Raw genomic sequence first — 25571 nt, 5'->3', positions numbered from 1 at the left:
TTGCCTGGATGGGTGCAGCTCCAACAACCCAATCGAAGCTCGACACCATCCAGGACAAAGCAGCCCGCTTGAGTGGCACACCATCTCCAAACATTCACTCCCTCCACCACCGACGCACAGTGGCAGCAGTGTGTACCATCGACAAGATGCACTGCAGCAATGCACCAAGGCTCCTTAGACAGCACCTTCCAAACCCGCGACCTCTACCAGCTAGAAAGGACAAGGGCAGCAAATACATGGTGAGATCCCCACCTGTAAGTTCCCCTCCAAGACACACACCATCCTGACTTGGAACTTCAATATCGCTGGGTCAAAAGCCAGGTACTCCCTTTGTAACAGCAATGTGGGTCTACCTACGCCAAATGGACTGCAGCGGTTCAAGAAGGTAGCTCACCACCACGTTCTCAAGGGCAATTAGGGATGGGCAATAAATGCTGGCATAACCAGTGACGCCCACATCCCATGAATGAATTTTTAAAAACTAGGTGACCGCTTTGCGGAACACCTCCGCTCAGTCCGCAAGCTGGACCCTGAGCTTCTGGTTGCTTGCCAATTCAACACTCCCCCCTGCTCTCATGCTCGCATCTCTGTCCTGGGATTTCTGCAGTGTTCCAGTGAACATCAACGCAAGCTCGAGGAACAGCATCTCATTTATTGATTAAGCACACTGCAGCCTGCCGGACTGAACATTGAGTTGAACAATTTCAGAAGATGACGGGCTCCATTTTACTTTTATTTTCAGTTACATTTTCTTTTTCCTTTTTCAAATATTTTTTCGTGTTTCTATTATTTCATCCTAGTTTGTTCATTTTGCTTGCCCACTGTTTTTTTCATGTTTGCACTTGCGGCTGTTCAATTTTCAGTCTGTCAACACCCGATCTGTACTAATGCTTTGTCTTTCAACACACCATTAAAATATTGTTTGCCTTTGCTCACCGACCTTCTGCTCAGCTTTTCTGTGACCTTTTCCTATTTACACCTTCCCCTTTGTTATCTCTTGTCCACCCCCGCCTTACTTGCTTATAGCCTTTTACATTTCGAATATTTGCTCGTTCTGAAGAAGGGTAACTGACCTGAAACGTTATCTCTGCTTCTTTCTCCACAGATGCTGCCAGACCTGCTGAGTATTTCCAGCATTTCTTGCTGTTATTTCAGATTTCCAGCATCCGCAGTATTTTGCTTTTATTATTATGATCAGGAGATCTGTTTTATTGATTTGATATCTTTAACTCCAAGTCCTTGTCGGAAATATTACTGCAATTTTCAAATATCTGATTCCATTCACAGACCCCACACCGGGACTGGGAAATGAACCAGTGACACTGGTCAATTCCACATACAGCTCATACTTAATATTAAACGCAGTATGTTCCGTCTGTCGTTCCCTTTCTCCATGTCTGCACTTCTGCATTGGATCTTCTTGCGGTTTCAGAAACCTGATGTCAGGACCACATGGGGGGAACCCGAGACTGCTCTTCCCAGCAATGAGATTGGTGGAACAACATTCCCAGTACATAGCTTCCTAAATTTCCGCTCTGAGCTCCCTGTCCAATGAAGGGCACAGAGCATGTTCCCGCTGCTGTTAGATCAGAAGGCCAGCAGCTCTGGAGCCTCAACAGCGTCCACTTCTCCGAGTGGTCAGCGGATCGTGAGGGCTGAGAATATTAAGCATCCCTTTTAGTCGCCAACTCCCTGTAATACTCTCTTACACTGTCTGTGTGACCGACCCACACACAATCTGTCTGTTTGTTTCTCCCAATCCCTGTCACGATCTCTTTGTCCCTATCTCTCAGTATTCGATTCCCCTCTCACTCCATTACTGTTTATTTCCCTCTGACTCTCATTTTTATGTGTTTCGAGATGCAACACTGATACAGGCCCTTTGGTCCACTGAGCCAGTGCCGACCAGCAACCACCCATTTATACTGACCCTGCAGTAATCTCACATTTCCTACCTACACTAGGAGCAATTTCAGTTGGCCAATTTTCCTTTCAACCTTTGCAAGTCTTTGGCTGTGGGAGGGAACCGGAGCACCTGGCGAAAGCTAGCCAGGAAGGATCTAAAGGGAGGGCTAAGAAGAGCAAGGAGAGGACACGAGAAGTCATTGGTGGATAGGATCAAAGAAAACCCTAAGGCTTTCTATAGGTATATCAGGAATAAACGAATGATAAGAGTTAGAACAGGGCCAATCAAGGACAGTAGTGGGAAGTTGTGTGCGGAATCAAAGGAGATAGGGGAAGCGTTAAATGAATATTTTTCGTCAGTATTTACAGTAGAAAAAGAAAATGTTGCGAGGAAATTACTGAGATACAGCCTACTAGGCTAGATGGGATTGAGATTCACAAGGAGGAGGTGTTAGCAATTTTGGAAAGAGTGAAAATAGATAAGTCCCCTGGGCCAGATGGGATTTATCCTAGGATTCTCTGGGAAGCCAGGGAGGAGATTGCAGAGCCGTTGTTGTTGATCTTTATGTCGTCATTGTCGACAGGAGTAGTGCCGGAGGACTGGAGGATAGCAAATGTTGTCCCCTTGTTCAAGAAGGGGAGTAGAGACAGCCCTGGTAATTATAGACCTGTGAGCCTTACTTCGGTTGTTGGTAAAATGTTGGAAAAGGTTATAAGGGACAGGATTTATAATCATCTTGAAAAGAATAAGTTCATTTGTGATAGTCAGCACGGTTTTGTGAAAGGTAGGTCGTGCCTCACAAACCTTATTGAGTTTTTCGAGAAGGTGACCCCAAACAGGTGGATGAGGGTAAAGCCGTGGATGTGGTGTATATAGATTTCAGTAAGGCGTTTGATAGGGTTCCCCACGGTAGGCTGTTGCGGAAGATACGGAAGTATGGGGTTGAAGGTGATTTAGAGCTTTGGATCAGAAATTGGCTAGCTGAAAGAAGACAGAGGGTGGTGGTTGATGGCAAATGTTCATCCTGGAGTTTAGTTACTAGTGGTGTACCGCAAGTTTCCGTTTTGGGGCCACTGCTGTTTGTCATTTTTATAAACGACCTGGATGAGGGTGTAGAAGGGTGGGTTAGTAAATTTGCGGATGACACGAAGGTCGGTGGAGTTGTGGATAGTGTCGAAGGGTGTTGTAGGGTACAGAGGGACATAGATAGGCTGCAGAGCTGGGCTGAGAGATGGCAAATGGAGTTTAATGCGGAGAAGTGTGAGGTGATTCACTTTGGAAGGAGTAACAGCAATGCAGAGTACTGGGCTAATGGGAAGATTCTTGGTAGTGTAGATGAGCAGAGAGATCATGGTATCCAGGTACATAAATCCCTGAAAGTTGCTACCCAGGTTAATAGGGCTGTTAAGAAGGCATATGGTGTGCTAGCTTTTATTAGTAGGGGGATCGAGTTTCGGAGCCACGAGGTCATGATGCAGCTGCACAAAACTCTGGTGAGGCCGCACCTTGAGTATTGCATGCAGTTCTGGTCACCGCATTATAGGAAGGATGTGGAAGCTTTGGAAAGGGTGCAGAGGAGATTTACTAGGATGTTGCCTGGTGTGGAGGGAAGGTCTTACGAGGAAAGGCTGAGAGACTTGGGGTTGTTTTCGTTAGAGAGAAGGAGGAGGAGAGGTGACTTAATAGAGACATACAAGATAATCAGAGGGTTAGATAGGGTGGATAGTGAGAGTCTTTTTCCTCGGATGAGGATGGCAAACACGAGGGGACATAGCTTTAAGTTGAGGGGTGAAAGATATAGGACAGGTGTCAGAGGTAGTTTCTTTATGCAGAGAGTAGTAGGGGCGTGGAACGCCCTGCCTGCAACAGTAGTAGACTCACCAACTTTAAGGGCATTTAAGTGGTCATTGGATCGACATATGGATGTAAATGGAATAGTGTAGGTCAGATGATCGGCGCAACATCGAGGGCCGAAGGGCCTGTACTGCGCTGTAATATTCTAATAAAAAAAAGCCCACGGGGCCACAGGCAGAACTTGCAAACTCCACACAGACAGTACCGAAAATCGAACGCGGGTTCGTGGAGATATGAGGCTGTGGTGCCAGCCACTGCACCACTGTGCCACCACTCCGTTTCCCTTTATATCTCACACTTCATGTCTGTCTCTCACTTTCTGCCACTCCTTTTATCAGTCCCTCAATCCCATCTCTTTCTCTGTCACTCCTTGCCTGTCTCAAACACTCACTCTCTCTACTCCGTGTCTCCCCTTCCCACGACTGGTCCCGCTCTGTCTCGTTCCCTCACTCCTGTCACTCTCTTTGTCTTTCATTCTCTCTCTGTCTCAGTCTCTCTCACACTCCGCCCCATCTAACTCCCTGTTTACCTACATTTCTCGACACTCCCTCTCTCTCTCATTTAAAATCCCTGTCTCTCTCTCTCCCATTCCCAGTCACTCTCTCACTCCATTGTCTCATCTCCCTCAGTCCCTCTCTGTCTCCCTCTCTAGCCCAGTCCCTGTTTTCTCTCTCTTTCTCTCTATCTCATGCTTTGTCTGGCACATGCGCACGCACACACACACACACACACACACACACACACACACACACACACACACACACACACACACACACACACACACACACACACACACACACACACCTGTCGCTCTCTCTGGCACACGTACTGTGTGTCCGTATCTCTCATACTAAATCGCTGACTGTCTTTCATGCACCATTCCTGTCTGCATCGCAAATTCACTCCTTGTCTGCCTTACTTGCGCAGACTTCCTCCTTTTCTCTCTCACAGACAATCCCTGTGTGTCCCACACTCCATGCCTGTCGCGCTCATAAACACGACCTGTCTGTTTTCTTAAACACACTGCCTGTCTGTCTCTCTCTCACACACACCTCTGCCTCAGTCACACACACTCCTTGCCTAAATCTCTCACATGTACTGTCTGTCTCTCACGCACGGCCTGACTGCCTCGATCACACACACACACACAACCTCTGTCTCTCCCACATACAATGCCTGTCTGCCTCTGTCTCAATTACTGCCTGTCTGCATCTGTCACACACACACCCTGTGTGTCTCTCTCTCACACACACCTCTGCCTCAGTCACACACACTCCTTTCCTAAATCTCTCACATGTACTGTCTGTCTCTCACGCACGGCCTGACTGCCTCTATCACACACACACACAACCTCTGACTCTCCCACATACAATGCCTGCCTGCCTCTGTCTCAATTACTGCCTGTCTGCATCTGTCACACACACACCCTGTCTGTCTCTCACACACACTGCCTCACAGCCTCTCTCTCACACACAAAACATGTCAGTCTCTCTCACACACACTGTACCTCACTCTCACACGCACAGTCCCTGTCTGTCTCTCCCACACTCTCACTATCAGTCTCTCACGCACTCCCTGTCTGTTTCCCTCTCTCACACAATTCCTATCTGTCTCTCTCACACTCTCCCTGTCTGTCTCTGCCTCTCACACACACTCCCTGTCTGTCTCTCTCTCTCACACACAAACACTCACTGTCTGTCTCCCTCACCTAGTGTCTCTGTCTGTCTCTCTCACAGACACACCCTGTCTTTCTTATTCACAGTTACTCCCTCTCTGTCACTCTCACACTACTCCCTGTCTGACTCTCTCTTTCTCACACACACCCTGTCTTTCTCCTTCAAACTCACTTCCTGGCTGTCTATTTCTCACACACTCCCCGACTGTCTCGCTCACCTACACTCCCTGTCTGTCTCTCTCACACACACACCTTGTCTTTCTCCCTCACACTGCATCCCTGTCTGTCTCTCTCTCTCCCACACATTCCCAAACGGTCTCTCTCACAAACTCTCTGTCTGTCTCTTTCGCACACGCTCCCTGTCTGTCGCTCTCTCACCCACTCCCTGCCCGATTCTCTCTCACACACACCCTGCATTTCCCTCTCGAACCGACAACGGGTCTGTCTCTATCTCATGCACTCATCACAACATTGAATGAATTTAAAAATTGGAGTAAAGCGATATTTCAGCACATTCTTCAACTGCACTCTGAACTGAGTCTGGGTCACGACATAAAACGCAGTGTTTGTGCAGCAGCTCAGCAGCTGTAGCATGAAGCCCAATTCCCGCAGAAACGCCGGTAGAAATATAGACTGATAACCTAAATACCACATACGGCTCCATATCGAAAACACCATTAACACTGCCCATAACAGAATGAAATTTGCCGAGATAATTAACAGTAAAATGATGGATTTTCTTCGGCTATCCATCTCTGGGTCTTTGCGTCTCTCCCCACTGGTATGATCCCGGAGTCTCCTGCGTCCTCTACTGCTCACTAAAATGTGTCTGACGGTGACAGCATTGAGCAGCAGAATCACCATAAATGGGACAAACGGTGTTAGAATGTAATGGAGGAACTCGATTGTTCCCCAGACACGAGAATTCCGAGCATGCTCTGCTGCATCACAAAACCATGGGATGTTCCACAGCAAATACCGACCTGTGAACATAAAATACCAGAAGATGTTCTTTAAACAGCTCAGCACAATCACTGTTCCCAGAACCACAGCCGCCGTTTTCTCGCTGCAATATTTCCTTTTCAGCTTCTGGCAACAAATCGCCACAAATCGATCGAAAGTGAAATTGACGGTGAACCAGACAGAACAGTCTGTGGCTGCGTAAAGCAGGATGGCGTGAATATTACACACGGGGATGGAATACAGGAACTGAAACTGTTCCGGATAAACAATGGGAATGTGTCTCAATATCACATCCAGGAAAATGACCAGTAGATCCGCCGCTGCCAAGGCTACCAGGTAGCGAGTGACACATTTGGAGAGCCCGCATTTTCCCCGAGATAAGATCCCAATCGTCAGCAAGTTAACTGTCAGGAAAGGGAATAAATAGAGTAATTATACATCAGTCTAGGAGCAAAGTTACCAGTTTTCTTGAGGCCTAATTGAGATTTAAAGTATGTTCCTGTATCCAGTGATGTACTGAAATGATCGAAGCTGAAAGAACAAGAGAAGTGTTGGAATAGGGTGGAAGGCAGGAGAGATTAAATGAAAATTACACACGGGGATGGAATACAGGAACTAAAACTGTTCCGGATGAGACTGAAATGTTAAAATCAATGTTAATCATAATCCTTCCCCTCCCTCACGTCCCTGTCTGGTTTAAAATCTGATCCATTTCTAATCTCTCCCAGTTCTGATGAAGGGTCATTGACATGAAACATTAACTGTGTTTCTCTCTCCACAGGTGCTGCCAGACCTGATGAATATATCCAGCATTTTCGGTTTTTATTTCAGATTTGCAACGTCTGTTGCACATCGCTCTTGAGCAGGAAATTAAATGTTGGACTGCCTGAGAGATTCCCTCAACTGTGGAATGAGTCCACTGAAAAATCAATGAAACAAATATTCTCAATCGTCACGAAGATAAAGCTAAACAAGGGAATTTGTCAGGATATTTTACTCCAGGTTGGGAGTGAAAACAGCAGTTTCAAGGAGTTTAGGATGACAATTGCACATTTGTTGTTGTATTCAGTGTGCAGTGAATTATTTTCCCAGTGACAGGAATTGCTGCTGGAGACAGGGAGCTGAATTCAGTGGAGCCAGTGGGGTTCCTGACGGCGGGCAGAAAATATGAGCGTACCCTGTCATAGAAATTCAGAGCCTACACTCCGTGTGGCTCTTCAGCAATTAACTGCCTGGTGTCGTGGTCCACATCCCTTAAAGGATGGGAATCCCATCTGCCAAAGCTGCTGAACAATCATGGCCAGCTGCTCACTAGTATCAGCAACGCCACTGAGAGCAGTGGAACTGCCAGTATTACACCCTTGACCCATAGTGCCCGAGACACATAGGTAAGTCTGGCGATGACACCACGCACAGTCAGCTGATCGGAGCCAGTGCCGGTAACACAACAGGTCTGGGACCAGGCCCATTGTTAGAGTCCCGGACCCGACTTAAATCAAGTGTTGCAGCAGGGGATAGCCAGGGAGCAGGGACTACTGTTGCTATTACACCAGACTTGGGACAGGAGCAGCCTTGGAGTCCCATACCCCAGGTGAGTTGTCTGGTATTGCCAGTGCCAGTGCGGTAACCCCTGGAAAATGGGTGATGGTACTCGCTTAGTTTGGGGGTGTTTCAGGGAGAATCATCTTTGCTGCCAGGGCCCATCCATGGGCCACAGGTTACCGAGGGAGCAGGCTACAGTTCACAATGTTGCAATTTTCAGAACTCATGAAGTGTGGAAGTCTAGTGATGAGCGAGCAAGATAGTAATAGAATTCTTGAGGGCACAAACAGGGTGATGGACTGGGCAGAAACAATAACCACAAATTGTATTTCTACAGCACCTTTAATGTCGTAAAAAGTCCCAAGATGTTTCATAGGCGCATTATATAACAAAATAAGATACCGAGGTACATAAGGAGATTGTAGATATGATGACCAAAAGCTGGATCAAAGAAATATGCTTCAAGGAGTGTTTTAAAGACATAAAGTTAGCTGGAGAGGCGCGGAGATGGTTTTACAGAGCTTCGGGCCCATACAACTGAAGGTACTACCACCAGTGGTGACGAGATTAAAATCAGGGATGCACAAGAGGCCAATATAAGATCAACATAGGTATGTTAGTGTGTTGTGGGACAGGAGGCTATTTCCGTGATATGGGGCTGGACATGTGTTGCAGGCGTGGCTCTTAGCAGCGGGCCAGACAGGCGGGGTTAACAGAACCTCGGCCTTTTCGTGCCACCCACCCCCACCTCGCCCCAAAGCGATCGTGCGTTTTTTTTGTCTAAATGTCTTATGCTGGGATCCAAGTCCCTTTCAAGATGAGGATCCCACCTCCAACAGCTGCTGGCCAATCAGAGAACTGGCAGCTCATCAGTATCGGCACGAGCACCAGGAGAGGTGGTCACTTTCAGTACTGCAGACGTCTTGGTGGTAACGAATACTTGAATGAGGGTTTGAAGCAGAGGAGCTGCGAGAGAAACAAAGTCAGGCGATGTAACTGACGTGGGGATAGGCCATTTTAGTGAAAGTGCATATACGTGGTCGGAAGATCATCTTGGGGTCAAACATGACACCAGGTTTGTAAACAGTCTGCTTTAGTCTCACACAGTAGCCAGGGAGAGGGATAAAGTCGGTAGCTGTTAATGGTGTGTGCAATGGGGACTGAAAACAATGGCTTCAATCTTCTAAAATTTTAATTCGCACAGAAAATACATAAGGTAAAACAGAAAGTGCTGGAAATACTCAGCAGTTCTGGCAGCATCTGTGGTGACTTAAACAGAGTTATTGTTTCAGATATGTGACCTATCATCAGTACTATTTCCGACATTTTCTGTTATTTTATTCTTTGTCCTCTGTGGAGCAGTGAAGGATAAAGGGAGATTAAATATAGAAATTCAAAATCACGAAGAGTCTTGATTGTGTAATTAAGGTGAAAAGGTTTCCAGTGTCAGAAAGTGCAATATTAAGACACAGTTTGATGTTAATTGGCAAAGACACTGAGGGGAAATGCGGAAAATGTTCTTACGCTGTGAGTTATTGGGTTTAGAATTCATTGTCAGGCTATATGGTGGAAACAGATTCAAAAATATCTTGCAAAAGTGAATTTGGCAAAAACTTGAAAAGGATAAAAATGCAGGAGTCTGGGGAAAGAGCAGGGGAGTAGAATTGATTAGATAATATTTCAAAGCGACAACACTGACACAATGGGCCGAATAGCCTCCTTCTATGCTGCATTGTCTCTGATTCTATGAGCCAGACCGAAACTGAAAAAGTGAGAGTGTGAGACAGGGTGAAAGAGAAAATGGAAAACAATGAAAAAGGTGAGAAACAGGAAAAATCAGATTTGTCCTTCTTTTCAGACCTAGGGTTTGTGATTCATGATCTGCCCGTGCCTGTTCCTGGTGACACACAAAACTTCCTGCTGCCTCCTCATTGCCATGAATTATACATGCCGCCCAGGGTGACCCGCACTGTAAGCTGGGTGACTATAAGCTTAACAGGATCCTAACTGTGTGTGAAGCTGGCTGGTAGCTTCAAGGGTGATGCAACGTTCTTTCCTTATGACGTCTCTTAACTCCTAGCTCCCCCTCATCTTGCTGTCTGATATGATGTACAAGCTGCAGTTGGCGGTACCTGGATCTCCTGCTTTCCATCCAATCCCCAAAACCTCACCCCAATCCTCCCCTTCTGATGATATACTTCCCAATAATAACCTAAAACTGCCAGCTTCCCAGTCACAGCAGCTCTCAGGGACAGAGAGAGAGAGAGAAAGAGAGAGCAGCAGTACAGCACTGATGGTGAATATCCATTAGCAGGTCCGGGACTCACAACCACCTGCTAAAATATTTACACTGCGTGTACCGTCGAGGTTGGAATAGAGTCGGGACCTGCACGTGGTGATTGCATGTGCCAGCTCACTTAAGATGAGAAATTTAATGGGGCAACAGACAGAAAAATGCTGATAGACATGTCCACTGAGATACTTTGTCCATTGACAGTCCTGTCAGACAGTCTGTTGTCACTGTTTAGGAACTTAGAGGAGTCCGACTCCAACAGGGCACAGGACATTGCACAGAGCTTGAAGCCCATTCTTTCCCTAGTGGAAGTGGTCACTAAGTCCATGACAGCACCAGCGGACCCAGCCTTGATACAGCGTCTGGTGATCATTGTCGCAGTTTCCACTGCAGCACAGGTGGCAGACACTCAACGTCTCGGTGTTGCAGTGGAATGTCAGACCGAGGTCATAAGATCCATGCTTGCTGCCATGCAGGATCTTAGTGCTTCCATTATGGCAGTGGATCTCAGTTGTCAAAGGGGTTTTAAGGCTCTCACCGCAGTCCAGCACTCAGAGATCCAGAGGATTAATCGGATTTCTGAGGTATCGCTCCGTGGGACAGGCAGTGGCTCCGTGGAGCACGAACCTGCTGTCCGCTCTTAGGCTGGCAGAATTTGTCTTCCTTCACTGATACTCCACCAGTGTTTTTGCTGATACCCATAAACCAGCTCAGGCTGCTGCTGACCATGGGGAACTAATGTCGTCCGAATGCGAGACGTCAAGACCCAGAGCTGCTCGAGGGAGTCATGCAAGACCATCTACAACCTCCCTCAGTGAAAGTCAGCAGCCTTACACCAACCATTCTGCAGCCACTGGGGTAGCACCGTGCAGGAGCACTAGGCAATTTGAGGGAACCCTTAATACAGGCACTATGGAATACACAAGTGTGAATTCAACGTGTCGTTGAGTAAAAGTGTTCATGAAAAGATATTTGTTGTGTCTGTTTTTCAGAGAGATGCAGGGATTATGGAGTAGTTATCAAGGAAGACTTTAATTATCCAAATGTAGACTGGAGGAGCAGTAGTGTAGAGGTCAGAAAGGGGAAGGAGTTCCTCGAGTATGTTCTGGAAAGGTTTCTAAAGCATCTGCCAAGTTTTTGCCCACTCACTCTACCTAACTATATCCCCTTGCAAATTCCTTATGTCCGCATCACAAGATGCCCTCCCACCTGTTTTTGGATTATCAGCAAATTTGGATGTCTTACACTCTGACCCCTCCTCCAAGTCATTAATACAAATAGTGAATAATTGAGACCTTAGGACTGATCCTTGCTGCCCTCCACTACTTACGTCTTTCCACCTTGAAAAAGACCCATTAATCCCCACTCTCTGTCTACTGTGCGTTAACAAATCCTCAGTTCATGCTAATATATGACGCCCAATACCGTGAGTTCCTCTCTTGTGCAATAATCTTTTCTGTGGCAACTTATCGGATGCCTTCTGCAAATCCAAATACACTACATCTCCTGGTTCCCTTTATACATTCTGCTTGTTATATCCTCAAACCACTCTAACAAAAGTGTCAAACATGATTTCCCTTTCTCAAACCATGTTGACTCTGTTTGATTGCTTTAAGCTTTTCTAAATGTCTGCAATTTCTTCCTTAATAATGAACTCTAGCATTTTCCCAATGACCGATGTTAGGCTGACTGGCCTATAGTTTCCTGCTTTTTGTCTCCCTCCCTTCTTGAACAGGCGCGTCACATTAGCGGTTTTCCAATCCGCTGGGACCCTCCTGGAATCCAGTGAGTTCTGGAATATTTCGACCACTGCCTCCTCTTTCATTGCAGTTCCTTCCTTTAAAACCCTTGGATGAAGCACATCAGGTCCTGGCGACTTGTTTGCCTTTAGTCCAATTAGCTGGTCAAATACTTTGCCGTCGTGAAAGAGACTGTTACAAGATCTTTACTCCCATTAGCTCTTTGCTTATCTGATATCTGTGGGGTGTTTGTAGTGCCCCCCATCGTCAATTCCAATGCAAAATATTGGTTTAAATATTCTGCCATTTCCCTGTTCCCCATTATCAATTCACCAGTCACATCCTCCAAGGGTCCCACGCTCACTTTAGCGACTCCCTTTCTTCTTATATAGAAGTTCTTGTTGTTTGTTTTTTTATATTTATTGCCAATTTGCTTTCATAATCAATTTTCTCCGTCTTAATTAGCTTTTTAGGCATCCGCTGCTGGTTCCTTAAAAGATTCCCAATCCTCTTGCGTACCACTAGTTGTTGCCACTTTGTATGCCTTAGTTTTTGATGGGATACTCTCCTTGACCGCCTTTGTTAACCACGGGTGGTTCATCCTTCTCATCGAGTCTTCTTTTTGACCTTGATTATTTTTTGCTGAGCGTTATGACATATCTGGTAAAATGTCTGCCACTTCTCATCCACTTATCTTCCCCTTAGTCTATTTTCCCAGCCTGTTTTAGACAACTCTTTCTCAATACCTCTGTAATTGCTCTTGTTTAAGTTGGGGACACTGGTCTGAAACCCAAATTGCTCGTCCTCAAACTGCATTAGAATTTCTACCATGTTGTGACTGCTACCCCCTGGAGGACGATAATCATGATATTTCTTATTAATCCTACCACATTGCATATTACTAGATCTAAAATAGCCTGTTTCCGAGTAGGTTTTGCAACAGCCATTCAGAGACTGTAGAATCGAGATAAAATATGACGATTAATTTTTGAAACTAGCTGAAAAACCAGCTTTTGAGAGACAGAGAGACAGACAGCATGAGCAGGAAAGGAACAGAGATCACTGATAATTTAAACTGAAGGAAGGTGAATTTTAGACTGATCACTTTTTCACCCCTCAATATTCGAAAGCAAAATTAATTCATCAAAGTATTTGCAATTTGTTAATCTGCAGATGTCCTCGCTGGATGAAGGAGGAGTTGAAGTTTTGGATGTTGGTCATTTTTCTTTCCTCATTGGAACCTGGAATACTGCAAGTGGGCTTTAATCAGAGAATTAATAATCGGGAAGTGCAAATCACAAAGAAAGCTGTTTTCTAATGCTGTTTATATGTTAGTAGTGTTTAAGAGTTTAGTTTTTCTGATAAACAGTTAATTTGTTGGTCTAAAGATATCTGGTCTGGTTTGCCTCATTCGGAGTTTGCCAGATAGTTCAATTCGGCTTTAGATGTCTTTAATTTAGAAAGTTTAAAGTGATATGTTAGGCGATCTGCAGAACGCCGGGAATGATTTAACAGTGTATTGCTCACGCAATGAGAACAGTCTAATTTGATTGGATATATATATACTTGAGCGGTCAGTCGTAACAAGATAAGCCCAGGAACTGCAGTCAGTCAGTTTAACATTGGTAGAGGGGAAATTTATTGAAACAATAATTTGTGAAAAAATGAATAGTCGCATGGACAAATGAGGGATACCTATGGAAAGACAGTATGGAATTCTTTAGGGAAAACCATTTTAAGTAACTTGCAAGAGTTTTTTTTTAGGAGGAAAGAGAGTGGGTGTATGAAGGCAATGCAGTTGATGTGGTGTACCTGGACTTCCAAAAGGCATTTGATACAGTGACACACAACAGACATGTGAACAAAGATATAGCTCATGGAATAAAAGGGATTGGAAAACTGACAGGAAACAAAAAGTATTGGTTAATGGATCTTTTCCGGCCGATAGGAAGGTTTTTATTGGAGTTCCCTAGGGGTTACTGTTGGGACTGAGTACGGCATGAAGGAGCCCGAGCAAAGCTGGAGTCAATGGGAATCAAGGGGAAAACTCTGCAACGGTTTGTGTCGGTCCGAGCACAAAGAAAGATGGTTGTTGCAGTTCAATCATCTCAGCTCCAGGACATCGCTGCAGGAGTTCCTCAGGGTAGTACCCTGGGCTCAACCATCCTCTGCTGCTTCATCAGTCCGTGTAGAAATGCAACAAGACCTGTACAATATGCAGGTTTGTTTGATAACTGTCCAGTAATATTCGCACCACAAAAGTACCAGGCAATGAGCAACTCCAGCAAGAGAGAATCTAACCATGTCCCCTTGACATTCAAAGGCATTACTATCGCTGAATCCCCCATTATCAAGATCCTGGGGGTTACCCTTAACCAGAAACTGAACTGGAGTAGCCATTAAATACTTTGGCTACACGAGCAAGTCAGACGCAAGGAAGACTGTGGCCAGTAACTCACCTCCTGACTCCCCAAATCGTGTCCACCATCAGCAAGGCACAAGTCAGGAGTCAGTGGTCTGGTCTCTGCTTTCTGACCGGTTACAGGTGAGAATGGTCTTCGATACAGGATCTGATGGATGGAATGGCCTGGTATCTGCTGTCTGAACTGTAACAGGTGAGAATGCGTTTTCTGTCCCCGGATTGATTGCATGGAATGACCTGGACTCTGCTGCCTGGTCTGTGTCAGGGGAGAATGATTTATGCGTTGGTTTTAATTTTCCAAAATTACTTATATTCGGGGAAGGTTCCTTTAGATTGGAGAATAATGAATGTAGCTCCTTTATTCAAAAAGGGTTGGAGGCAGAAAGCAGGAACCTAAAGGCCAGGTAGCTTAACATCTTCCTTGGGGAAAATGTCAGAGAAGGTATTATTAAATATGTAAGCGAAGGGTATTTAGGAAAATTCAAGCTTATCAGGCAGACTCAACATGGTTTTGTGAAAGCTGAGTGTTACATGTGCTGTGGATAAAGTGGAACCTGTGATGTATTGTCCTCAGCTTTCCAGAACGCATTTGAAAAGGTGCCACATCAAATGCTACTGCATGGGGGAAAAAGGTCATGTTGCAGGGGGTAACATAGTGCCATGGATAGAATTTTGGGTAGCTAACAGTTAAAAGAGAGTAGGCATAAATAGGTCATTTTCTGGATGGAAAGATATAACGAGTGGAGTGCCATGGGGGTCTGTGCTGGGGCATCAACTTTTTACGATTTATATAAATTACTTAGATGAAGGGGCCAAAGGTATGGTTGTTAAATTTGCAGATGACACAAAGATAGGGAGTAAAGTGCATTGTGGAAAAGACACAAGGTAGCTGCAAAGAGACATAGATAGGTTAATGAGTGGGCACAGAACTGGCAAATGGAGTATAATATGGGAAAGTGCAAAAATGTCCACTTTGGTAGGAAGAATGTCAAAGAACCATATTATCTAAATGCTGAAAGATTGCAGAGCTCTGAGATGGACAGGGATCTTGGTGTTCTAGTGCAGGAATCGCAAATAATTAGTGTACAGGTACAGCACATAATTAGGAAAGCTAATAGAATGTTATTGTTTATCGTGAGGTGAATTGAATGCATAAGGAGGGAGGTTATGCTTCGGCTACACAGGGCATTGGTGAGACCACATCTGGATTACTGTGTACAACACTGGTCTCCTCATTTAAGGAAGGATGTAAATGCGTTGGAGGCAGTACAGATAAGGTTTACTAGACTAATACCTGGAATTGGTGGCCAGTCTTACGGGAAAAGATTGGACAGGCTAGGCTTGTATCCGCTGGAATTTGGAATAGGAAGAGGCGACATGACTGAAACATATAAGATCCTGAGAGGTATTGACAGGGTGGATGTGGAAACGGTGTTTTTGCTTGTGGGAGAATCTCAAACTAGGAGTCACAGTTTAAAAATAAGGGATCTCCATTTAAGACAACGTTGAGGAGATTTTTCTTTTTCTCTCAGAGGGTCGTTGAGCCTTTGGATTTCACTCAAAAGGCAGTGGAAGCAGAGTGGTTGAATATTTTTAAGGCAGAGACAAATGGATTCTCGTTAAGCACGGGAGTGCACGATTATCAGTGGCAGGTGACACTGTGGAGCAAACAGTTCAGCCATGAACTTATTGAATGGTGCAGCAGGCTCGACGGGTCATTGGACTACTGCTGATCCTAATTTGAATGTTCGGATATCCTGGTTTGGATGGATGCAATCACCTGGTCTCTGATGTCTGAGCTGTGACAGGTGAGAATGATTTTCTATCCCGAATCGGATGTATGGAATGGCCTGATCTCTGCTGTATGACCTTTGACAGTTGAGTATGTTTACTCTCCTGGATCTGATGGATGGAATTGCCTGGTCTCGGCGGTCTGACCTGTGACAGATGAGAATGGTTTTCTATTCCGAATGGAATGGATGCAATGGCCTGGTTTCTGCTGTCTGACCTGTGACAGGAGAGAATGCATTTCCATCCCGGATCGGATGGATGGAATGGTCTGGTTTCTGCAGTCTGTCATACTGATCGATTCCTGTTTGAGATTTGTGGGGATATTCAACCTAGGAGAATCAATAAATTTAAATGAAATAGAGGACGCTATCGTTATCTTGATCCTGCTCATGGGATGTAGGTATCGCCGACAAGGCGAGCATTTGTTCCTTATCCCCAATTGCCCTTGTGTCACTTTGTACAGATCTGCAGAGAATCAACTGAATCTGACCAGCATGCATCGTAAAGGCCAGAAAGCCTTATCAGAGGTTAGGTCACCTGTTAACAGATGTAAGCTGTTTTTATCACAGATTAACAGAATTACTCGTGAAAAAAAAACACGTTGTCGATGGAATGTTTAACAAAAAGGCAAAAAAGTCTTAAAAATTAGTAATGACCAATAAAGACTGACTTTAAGGTTATGTTTCACTTTGATGTCAAGTTAGAACTTTGGACAAACTTCACGTGCACTGGAAAATGCAGAGCAGGCAGTGGCATCGCGGTAATGTCACTAGACTAGTAACCTAGAGGCCCAGGTTAATGTTCTATCTGTCGACTCTCAGTCATCAATAAGTGATGGAAGGGGTCATCAACAGTGCTATCAAGCAGCACTTGCTTAGCAATTATCTGCTCGCTGACGCTCAGTTTAGCTTCCATCAGGGCCACTCAGCTCCTGAACTCGTTACAACCTTGTTCCAAACATGGACATAGTTTGGTCAGCTACTGAACAATCAGCAGGGAAGTGACCGCCTACTGGTTGCTTATCTATGTATGACTCCCTGCAACCTATTTGTGACTAATGGGTGTCTTGTCAACAGGTGTATTGCTGACTAATGTTTTGTTTTGTTTTTAACATTTGTATACCTGCCGAATCTAGTAAAGTGATTGGCATTGAATTTGACCTTTGAGTGTTGTCTCCTTATTTCTCACCATTCTTATCTTCGAACCATAGAGTAAACCAGTCAAGGGTAGAAGATTACAATTTATAAGTAACAGTTCTTTAAATATGTGAACATGCAGCTGCACATTATCACGACCAGAAATGTCTTCGAGACAACGACCCTTGTGAAAAACTCTGAAACACCATTCCCAGACCTTTGTAAATGAAATCCATAGGATATGGGTGTCGTTGTCGAAGCCAGCATTTGTTGCCAACCCCTGCTTTCACTTGACAATTCAATGCCTTGCTCGGCCATTTCGCAGGACAGTTAAGAGTCAAGTACATTGCTGTGCATCTGGAGTCACATGAAGGCCAGACCAGGTTCGGACAGCAGATTTGCTTAACTAAAGGGTACACACCTTTCACTGCGCACACATACTTCTAGCTATTCAGCTATGGCAGGCAAATCATCGCAAACACAGTGCAACACTATCTCGGCTTACCTTCATCCCCGGAGCCTGATGGAGGAGATGGTTCTCCACATCATGTGACCAGCTGTGATAGAGCATCCAGCATCCGACATTAATGAGAGCATTCAGGATGATGCTATGGTCTCACAACCTCTCCCTCATCCTGCCCTCTGAGATGATGGACAGGTCGCAGATAGTGGGCCCATGGACGTTCAGCATTCCATCCCACCCCAATTCCTCACCCCAACCATCCCCTTCTGATTTTATACTTCCCAATGATAACCCAAAACTGCCAGCTTCCCAGTCACATCAGCTCCGGGAGACCGAGAGAGAGAATCAGCACAGCACTGATGGTGACACCCCATCACTTGGACTGTTGCTCACAGCTACCAATTCAAATGCTGACACTGCGTTTATCTTGGAGGCTGGTCTTGAGTTAGAATCTGCACCTGGTGTGTCACCAAAAAACGCGTGGGCTGCAGCCAGGCCAGGTTAAATGATAGCTCGTCTGTCAACTCACAGGAGGGCAAGGTCGCGAACGAGTTATAATACACAGGACTCAGCTGAGAATATTGTTGGAGCATCATACAGGAGAATGCTGATGGACTTGTGCATTGAGACACTTTATCCATTGACAGGCCTGTCAAACTGTCTGTTGTCACCATCAAGGAATATGGAGGATTCCAATTCCAGTGTCGCTGAGGATGTGGCTCATGAAGCCCATTCTTTCTGCTGTGGAATTGGTCACTAACTCGATGACAGCACTCACGAACCCAGCCATGATACAGCGTCTGGTAACCATCGTCTCAGCTTCCACTGCAGCACAGGCGGCAGACACCCAACGTTTCAGTGCGACAGTGGAAGCATAGACTGAGGTCATGAGATCCATGCTTGCTGCCATGCAGGATCAGACTGCTGCCATCATGGCTGTGGATCTCAGTGCTCAAAGGTTTTTGCAGGCTCTCACAGCTGTCGAGCAATCTGTAACCAAGTAGATTACTAGGATTGCTGGTGTGTTGCCCCATGTTACTGGCAGTGGCTCCGTGGAGCATAAACCTGCTGTCCTCTCTGAGGATGTCAGTATTTGTTCTCCCTTCACTGCTATTCCACCAGTGTTCTTGCTGTTGCCCATCAGCCAGTCCAGGCTGCTGCTTCACATGCCGATGTGGTGCAGTCTGAATTCGAGCCCTCAAAGCCCAGAGTTGCTCGAGAGCGTCCTGCAAGTCCATCTGCAGTCGACCCCAGTGCAAGTCGTCTGTCTTCCACCAGCCATGCTGCAGCCACTAGGTAAGCACTGTGTAGCAGCGCTAGGCAAGTCGAGGGAACCCGCAAAACAGGCACTGAGGGAATACACAAGAGTAAATAGTTCAGTTTTGTTTGTATAATTGAAAATGTTGTTGGATAAATATTTCAATATAAAGGGTTTTGTGGGGGTTTATTATTGCGCGATTATGACCAAGGAGACGCTGTGATGGTGCATCTCAGATGGGTGTAATGGTGGTGAATTGGGGGATCCATGGTGGGAAGCGACATAAGGAGGTTGCAGACTGTTAGAGGTCGGTTGAGAAGGGGGAAGAAATCTGGCAGATGGATTATAATGTGGGAAAATGCGAAGTTGTTCACTTTGGCAGGAAGAATAAAAAAAACAGAGTATTTCTTAAAGGGGGAGTGATTGCAGAATTCCGAGGTGCAGAGGGATCCAGGTGTTCTAGTGCATGAGTCACAAAAGGTTAGTATGCAGTTTTAGCAATTAATAAAGAAGGCTAATAGAATGCGACCTTTTATTACGGGAGGAAATAAAAGTAAGAATGTTATGCTTCCGTTTTGCAGGGCGTTGGTGAGACAACAGTTAGAATACTGCGTACAGTTTTTGTCTCCTTATTTAAGGAAGGATGCATATGCATTGGAGGCTGTTCAGAGGATATTTACTAGGTTGATACCTGGAATGAGTGGGTTGTTTGATGTGGAAATGTTGGACAGGTCGGGCATGTTTTCATTGGAACTTAGAAGAGTGAGGGGAGACTTGACTGAAGTATATAAGCTCCTGAACGGTTTTGACAGGGTGAATGTGGAGGGGATGTTTCCTCTTGTGGGTGAGTCCAGAACTAGCATGCACTGATGAAAATTAAGTGCCGCCCATTTAGGACAGAGACGAGGAGAATGTTTTTTCTCTCAGAGGGTCGTGTGACTTTGGAATGTTCTTCCTCAGAAGGTGGTGGGGGTGGGGTAATTGAATATGTTTAAAGCTGAGGAAGATAGATTCTTGTTTGGAAAGGGAACGAAAGATTATCGGGGGTAAATGGGAATGTGGAATTTAAGACAGAAAACAAATCAGATATGATAGCATTAAATGGCAGAGCAAGCTATATGGGCTGAATAGCCGACTTCTGCTCCTAATTTGTATGGTTATATGGACGCATGATCCTTTTGGAACCAGAATCTTATCAGGAATTCTCTGATAGACAGTTCGGGTGGAAGGTCTCCAGAAAAAAATCCTGCCTGCCTCCTCTTTCTGAGGTGCCCTCTGAATTCCTGGTGGCAATACTTGTATTCTCATGATGGCAATGATATGAATGGTGCAGCAGAACACCATGAACAAAGAACAAAGAACAAAGACAATTACAGCACAGGAACAGGCCCTTCGGCCCGCCAAGCCTGCGCCAATCCATATCCTCTATCTAAACATGTCGCCGATTTTCTAAGGGTCTGTATCTCTTTGCTTCCTGCCCATTCATGTATCTGTCCAGAGACATCTTAAAAGACGTTATCATGCCCGCGTCTCCCACCTCCGCTGGCAACGCGTTCCAGGCACCCGCCACCCTCTGCGGAAAGAACTTTCCACGCATATCGCACCTAAACTTTTCCCCTCTCACTTTGAACTCGTGTCCCCTAGTAATTGAATCCCCCACTCTGGAAAAAAAGCTTCTTGCTATCCACCCTGTCTATACCTCTCATGATTTTGTACACCTCAATCAGGTCCCCCCTCAACCTCCGTCTTTCAAATGAAAATAATCCTAATCTTTTCAACCTCTCTTCATAGCTAGCGCCCTCCATACCAGACAACATCCTGGTGAACCTCCTCTGCACCCTCTCCAAAGCATCTACATCCTTTTGGTAATGTGGTGACCAGAACTGCACGCAGTATTCCAAATATGGCCGAACCAAAGTCTTATACAAATGGAACATGACCTGCCAACCCTTCTACTCAATACCCCGTCCGATGAAGGAAAGCATGCCGTATGCCTTTTTGACGACTCTATTGACCTGCGTTCCCACCTTCAGGGAACAATGGACCTGAACACCCAAATCTCTCTGTACATCAGTTTTCCCCCGGACTTTTCCATTTACTGTCTAGTTCACTCTTGAATTGGATCTTCCAAAATGCATCACCTCGCATTTGCCCTGATTGAACTCCATCTGCCATTTCTCTGCCCAACTCTCCAATCTATCTATCTTCTGCTGTATTCTCTGACAGTCACCTTCACTATCTGCTACTCCACCAATCTTAGTGCCGTCTGCAAACTTGCTAATCAGACCACCTACACTTTCCTCCAAATCATTTATGTATATAATGAACTTGGGCACCTGCTTCAATGTGTACTGGAGGGCTTCCCCTGAACGGTTCAGGCATTGGAAGCCGATGGTCTTCTCCATGATGTTTTTAGTGACTGCTTTGCTCTCATTATATACTTGATGTCCTTGCATTTTGAGTGATGGGGTGGGGGCAATGGTGGGTGGGAGGAAAATGAACCGTGTATAGAGGGATTTGTCTCCGAGCAGACAATTTCTCCTTTTACAAGGAGAGCTGACGACGCATGGAAGGGCTGACTACTTCACAGTGAAGGAATTGTGGCTGCTGCCAGGCTAGTGGATATTCACAAACATGATGCACTGGGCATGTTCACACACCAACAGCACATTCATGCACTGAGAGTATGTCAGTTTATGTACCTCTCCCTGTTGACTTGGAGGCTGCACAGAGCCACATACCCCAGCGGGAATGCTGGCATCCTGTTAAAACTACAGGTCTTCTCATCCTGCTTCTCCCAACTGAGTTGAAAAACCATATGGGATGCCTCCATCACCTTCCGGGTACATCGAGGGATGACATATTAGGAGATGTTGAATATGCCGCCTGCTCCTCCCTGGAAAGATCCAGATTCACAGAAGTTCAATGAAAATGTGAACGTAATGGCCACTGGCAGCTCTGTCCTCGCCCTGGTGTGAGGCTTCAGGTCGTAATGTAGCAGGTGGCACAGCTCTGTAACCACCTCCTTATTGAATCAGAGTCACCTCACACACTGCTCCTGGGTTATATGTAGGTAGGAAAAGTAATCTCGGGAAACCCGGCTGGGTAGGGCAGAGCACCCCCCCACCCTCCTCCCACTTTTATCAGCCCCTCACTGCAGCCTGTGCTCCATTTGTTTGTCATGTTGCAGACAGAGATACACTGTAACTATAGTCTGTTGAGCTGAGAGTGACGAACACAGGTGGTCAGTGCAGACCAAGTTAGAAAGCTGCCAGAACGCCTGATTGATGCCAAATTCAGACCATGTTCCTGCTGCAGGTCCATGCAGGTTACTCAGGGACTAGCACCCTCTCCATCATGGGTAGCGTGCAGGCCACAACAGAAATGACCACCAGCGTGGATTCCACAGCACCGATACCAGTGACTCTACTGATGCAGAGAGAGATCCACAGGGAAGGAAATTCACTTTAAAAAGGGAATGATAAATAATCAAAATACAAGAAGTTGCTGGAATATGGGAAATGTGCAAGGGAATCGGCCTAATCGGAGGGTGGAGGCCATTGAGAGATTTTCACCCAAGAATGAGTATATTAATATTGTAACATTGCCCGACCTGGAGCCAGGATAGGTTAGTGAGCATGGGGGTGATGGATGAACTGTACCTGGTGTGATTTAAGCAGCATTGTTCTGGATGAGCTGACATTTAAGGCGGCTTTTAATTGTGATGGTGGCCAGAAAACAGAGGAATATTCGACTGGATTTGACAAAGGCAAGTATGAGGTTTTATGCAGCAGATGAGCTGACGGAAAGGTGGAGACGTGCAATATTATGAAGGTGGCAGTTGGCAGGTTTGCTGATACAGAGGCTATGCGATTCGAACAAAGGGTCATTGAGGTTTTTAACAGTCTGGTTCATTCTCAGACTTTGGTCAGGGCGCGAGATGGAGTGGATGGATCGGGAACAGAATTTGTGATGGAAATCGATGACAATAGATGTAGTCTTCCCAAAATGTAACTGCCAAGAAACCAATACAGTTAAACCAAATATAAAGATCTAACAGCTGGATACTGAGAGTTGCCAGGAACAATTAAATCAACAAGCAAGATGGAGTAAATGACAAGAACAGTACTGAAGTTAAGCTTAATTTATAGAATCAATTACTTGTGAAAGGCACTTACCAGGGACACCAACAATAGCAAGGGCGGGATAATAAATCGTTTGCATCGTTAAAAGGACGAAATAGATTCGGCGATCCAATGATAGCCGATCAGAAAACGCAGAAAGAAAGTCAAAGGCCCAGGAGAAACTCCTGACCATTGTTGTAACATTCCAATCTCTTGTTCTCAGATTCGGACCCATTTTTCTAACACTTCAATCTATTGTTCTCAGATTCTGTTCTGTCCTCTCCCTGTCTCCAGGGCCGCTGATCCCTGTTACTGCCAGGTGTGATGTCTCCGCTGACACTGTGGGATAACACATTGATAAGAGTGCCTTATTAATAGAAAAGGGAAACCCTCCAGTGGAAAAATTAGGGTCCATGGAGACTGATGTTAATTATAGACTGTTTGTACAACGATAAAGTAGACTATTTACCCAGTCTGGAGGAGATGTTTGAGCGTTGCTGAGGGAAGGAAATGTGGAAAAAGCAGCAGCATTGGCCTGAATCCTTCGATCCTCCTTGGATATGGGAGTATTGCCAGTGGACTGGAGGGTTGTAAATGAAAAACTGTAGAATAAAAAGGAGGGGGATAAACCCTTTAACTACAGGTCAGTCTGCAGAATTTCAGTGATGGGGGAAAATTCAGAGACCATATTCCAGGAAGACATATTGGCTGGTTGGGAAATCATGGCATAATAAATGCTTGAGTCTTTTGATGGGGTAACAGAGAGGTTTTATGGGGGTTATGTGGTATACATGGACTTCCAAAAAACATTTGATAATGAGCCATATAACAGGCTTGTTGGTGGAGTTAGAACACATTTGTAAAAATTGCAGCAGCGGAATGGATATGAAATTGGATGAGTGACAGGAAACGTAAAGCAGTGCAGACTGTAGTAAAGTATGCAGTGGAGATCTTCAGGAGTCAGTGGTAGCAGCCCTTCTTTTATATATATATATATATATATAAAATGGATGGACTTAATGCAGCGAAATGTGAATTGGTTTATTTTGGTAGGAAGAACGAGAACATGTAATATAAAATGAAGGGTACAATTCTAAAGGGGCTGCAGGAGCAGAGGGACCTGGGGTTATATGTGCACAAGTCAGTGAAGTTCAAAGGGCAGGCTGAGAATATGTTCAAGGAAGCATACGAGCTCCCGAGCTTTATAAATTGGGGCATAAAGTAGAAAAGCAAGGAAGTGATGATAAACCTATATGAGAAACTGGTTCCCCTCAATTGAAGTATTGTGCCCAGTTCTGGGCAACGCACTTTAAGAAGCATTTGAAGGCATTTGAGTGGGTGCAGAGAAGATTCAATAGAATAGTTATAGGAATGAGGGAATGCCGTTATGTGAATTGATTGGAAAAGTTGGTTCTGCTCTCCTTAGAGAAGTGAAATTTGAGAGATGATTTTATAGAGTTGTTCAAAATTAAGAGTTGTCTGGGCAGAGTAGATAGGGAGAGACTGTTCTCATTCTTGGAAGGATCGAGAACGAGAGGGCACCGTTTTAAGGTGATTGACAAAAGAAATGACTGCAACATGAGAGCAAACCTTTGCATAGCGAGTGATTAGGTTCTGTAATAAACGTCTGAGAGGCTGCTGCAGGCTGATTCAGTCGTGGCTTGCAAAAGAGAATTGGGCAATTATGCAGAAAAATAAACAGGGCTGCGGAGAAAAGCCAGAGGAGTGGGACTAGGTGAGTGGTACTTGCAAAGAGCTGGCACGGACAAAATGGTATAAATGCCTGCCCCTCTGCTGGAGCTGTTGTATGATTCGATGATAAACAGATTCATCAAGTTCTTTGATGAAGTAGCAGGTAGGGTTGAGGAACAACCCAAGGTTGATGTCATGTAGATGGACTTTCTCAAGATGTTTGAGAAAGTAACATTTACGAAACGTGTCTGGTAAAATGAAACCGATGGAGTAAAGGGTCAATGACATTTTGGTTATGATGTTTGCTAAGGAAGAGAGTGCAAAGAGAAGTGGGGGCAATTGTTCTTCAGATTGAAAGTATGAAGTCTTGTTCCACAGGCTTCAGTATTAGGGCCACTGATCTTTTGAAATACAGTTTTCTTTTATTAGTTCATGAGATGTGGGCATCGCTGTTTTGACAGCATTTGTTGCTCATCCTTAATTGCCGTCGAGAAGGTGATGGTGAGCCATCTTCTTGAACTGCTGCTGTCTATGTGGGGTAGGTGTACCCTCAGTGCTGTTAGGAAAGCAGTTCCAGGATTTTGACCCAGCGACAGTGAAGGAACGGCGAATAAACTCCAAGCCAGGATGTTGTGTGACTTGGAGGGAAGCTTGCAAGTTGTGATCTTCCCATGCATCTGCTGCCTTTGTCCTTCTATGTGGCGGAGGTCACC

General features: G+C 45.3%; 1 protein-coding gene across 1 annotated transcript; it reads right to left on the bottom strand.

The window, feature by feature from the left end:
* Positions 1-5882: 5882 nt before the first annotated feature.
* Positions 5883-25146, bottom strand: LOC137361397 (probable G-protein coupled receptor 139). The gene is made up of 5 exons (XM_068026265.1): positions 24913-25146; positions 24757-24826; positions 23636-23768; positions 23221-23411; positions 5883-6802 (listed from the first exon to the last, which is right to left on the bottom strand). The coding sequence occupies exons 1-5, from the start codon at positions 25144-25146 to the stop codon at positions 5883-5885; spliced, it is 1548 nt and encodes a 515-aa protein (XP_067882366.1).
* Positions 25147-25571: the final 425 nt, after the last annotated feature.

The sequence above is a fragment of the Heterodontus francisci genome, unplaced genomic scaffold (assembly GCF_036365525.1).
Source record: "Heterodontus francisci isolate sHetFra1 unplaced genomic scaffold, sHetFra1.hap1 HAP1_SCAFFOLD_49_2, whole genome shotgun sequence".
Classification (NCBI taxonomy): Eukaryota; Metazoa; Chordata; class Chondrichthyes; order Heterodontiformes; family Heterodontidae; genus Heterodontus; species Heterodontus francisci.
This window is presented reverse-complemented; position numbering and strand designations above follow the sequence as displayed.

What these genes read in the sequence shown, in the direction of transcription:
- LOC137361397 (XM_068026265.1), bottom strand. Translation starts at nt 25,146, where the DNA reads ATGTCATTGACCCTTTACTCCATCGGTTTCATTTTACCAGACACGTTT. An exon ending in TCCGTGCCAGCTCTTTGCAA is followed by an intron (nt 24,827 to 24,912) that starts GTACCACTCACC and finishes CTCTTTTGCAAG; the next exon opens with CCACGACTGAATCAGCCTGC. An exon ending in TAATCACTCGCTATGCAAAG is followed by an intron (nt 23,769 to 24,756) that starts GTTTGCTCTCAT and finishes TTTATTCTACAG; the next exon opens with TTTTTCATTTACAACCCTCC.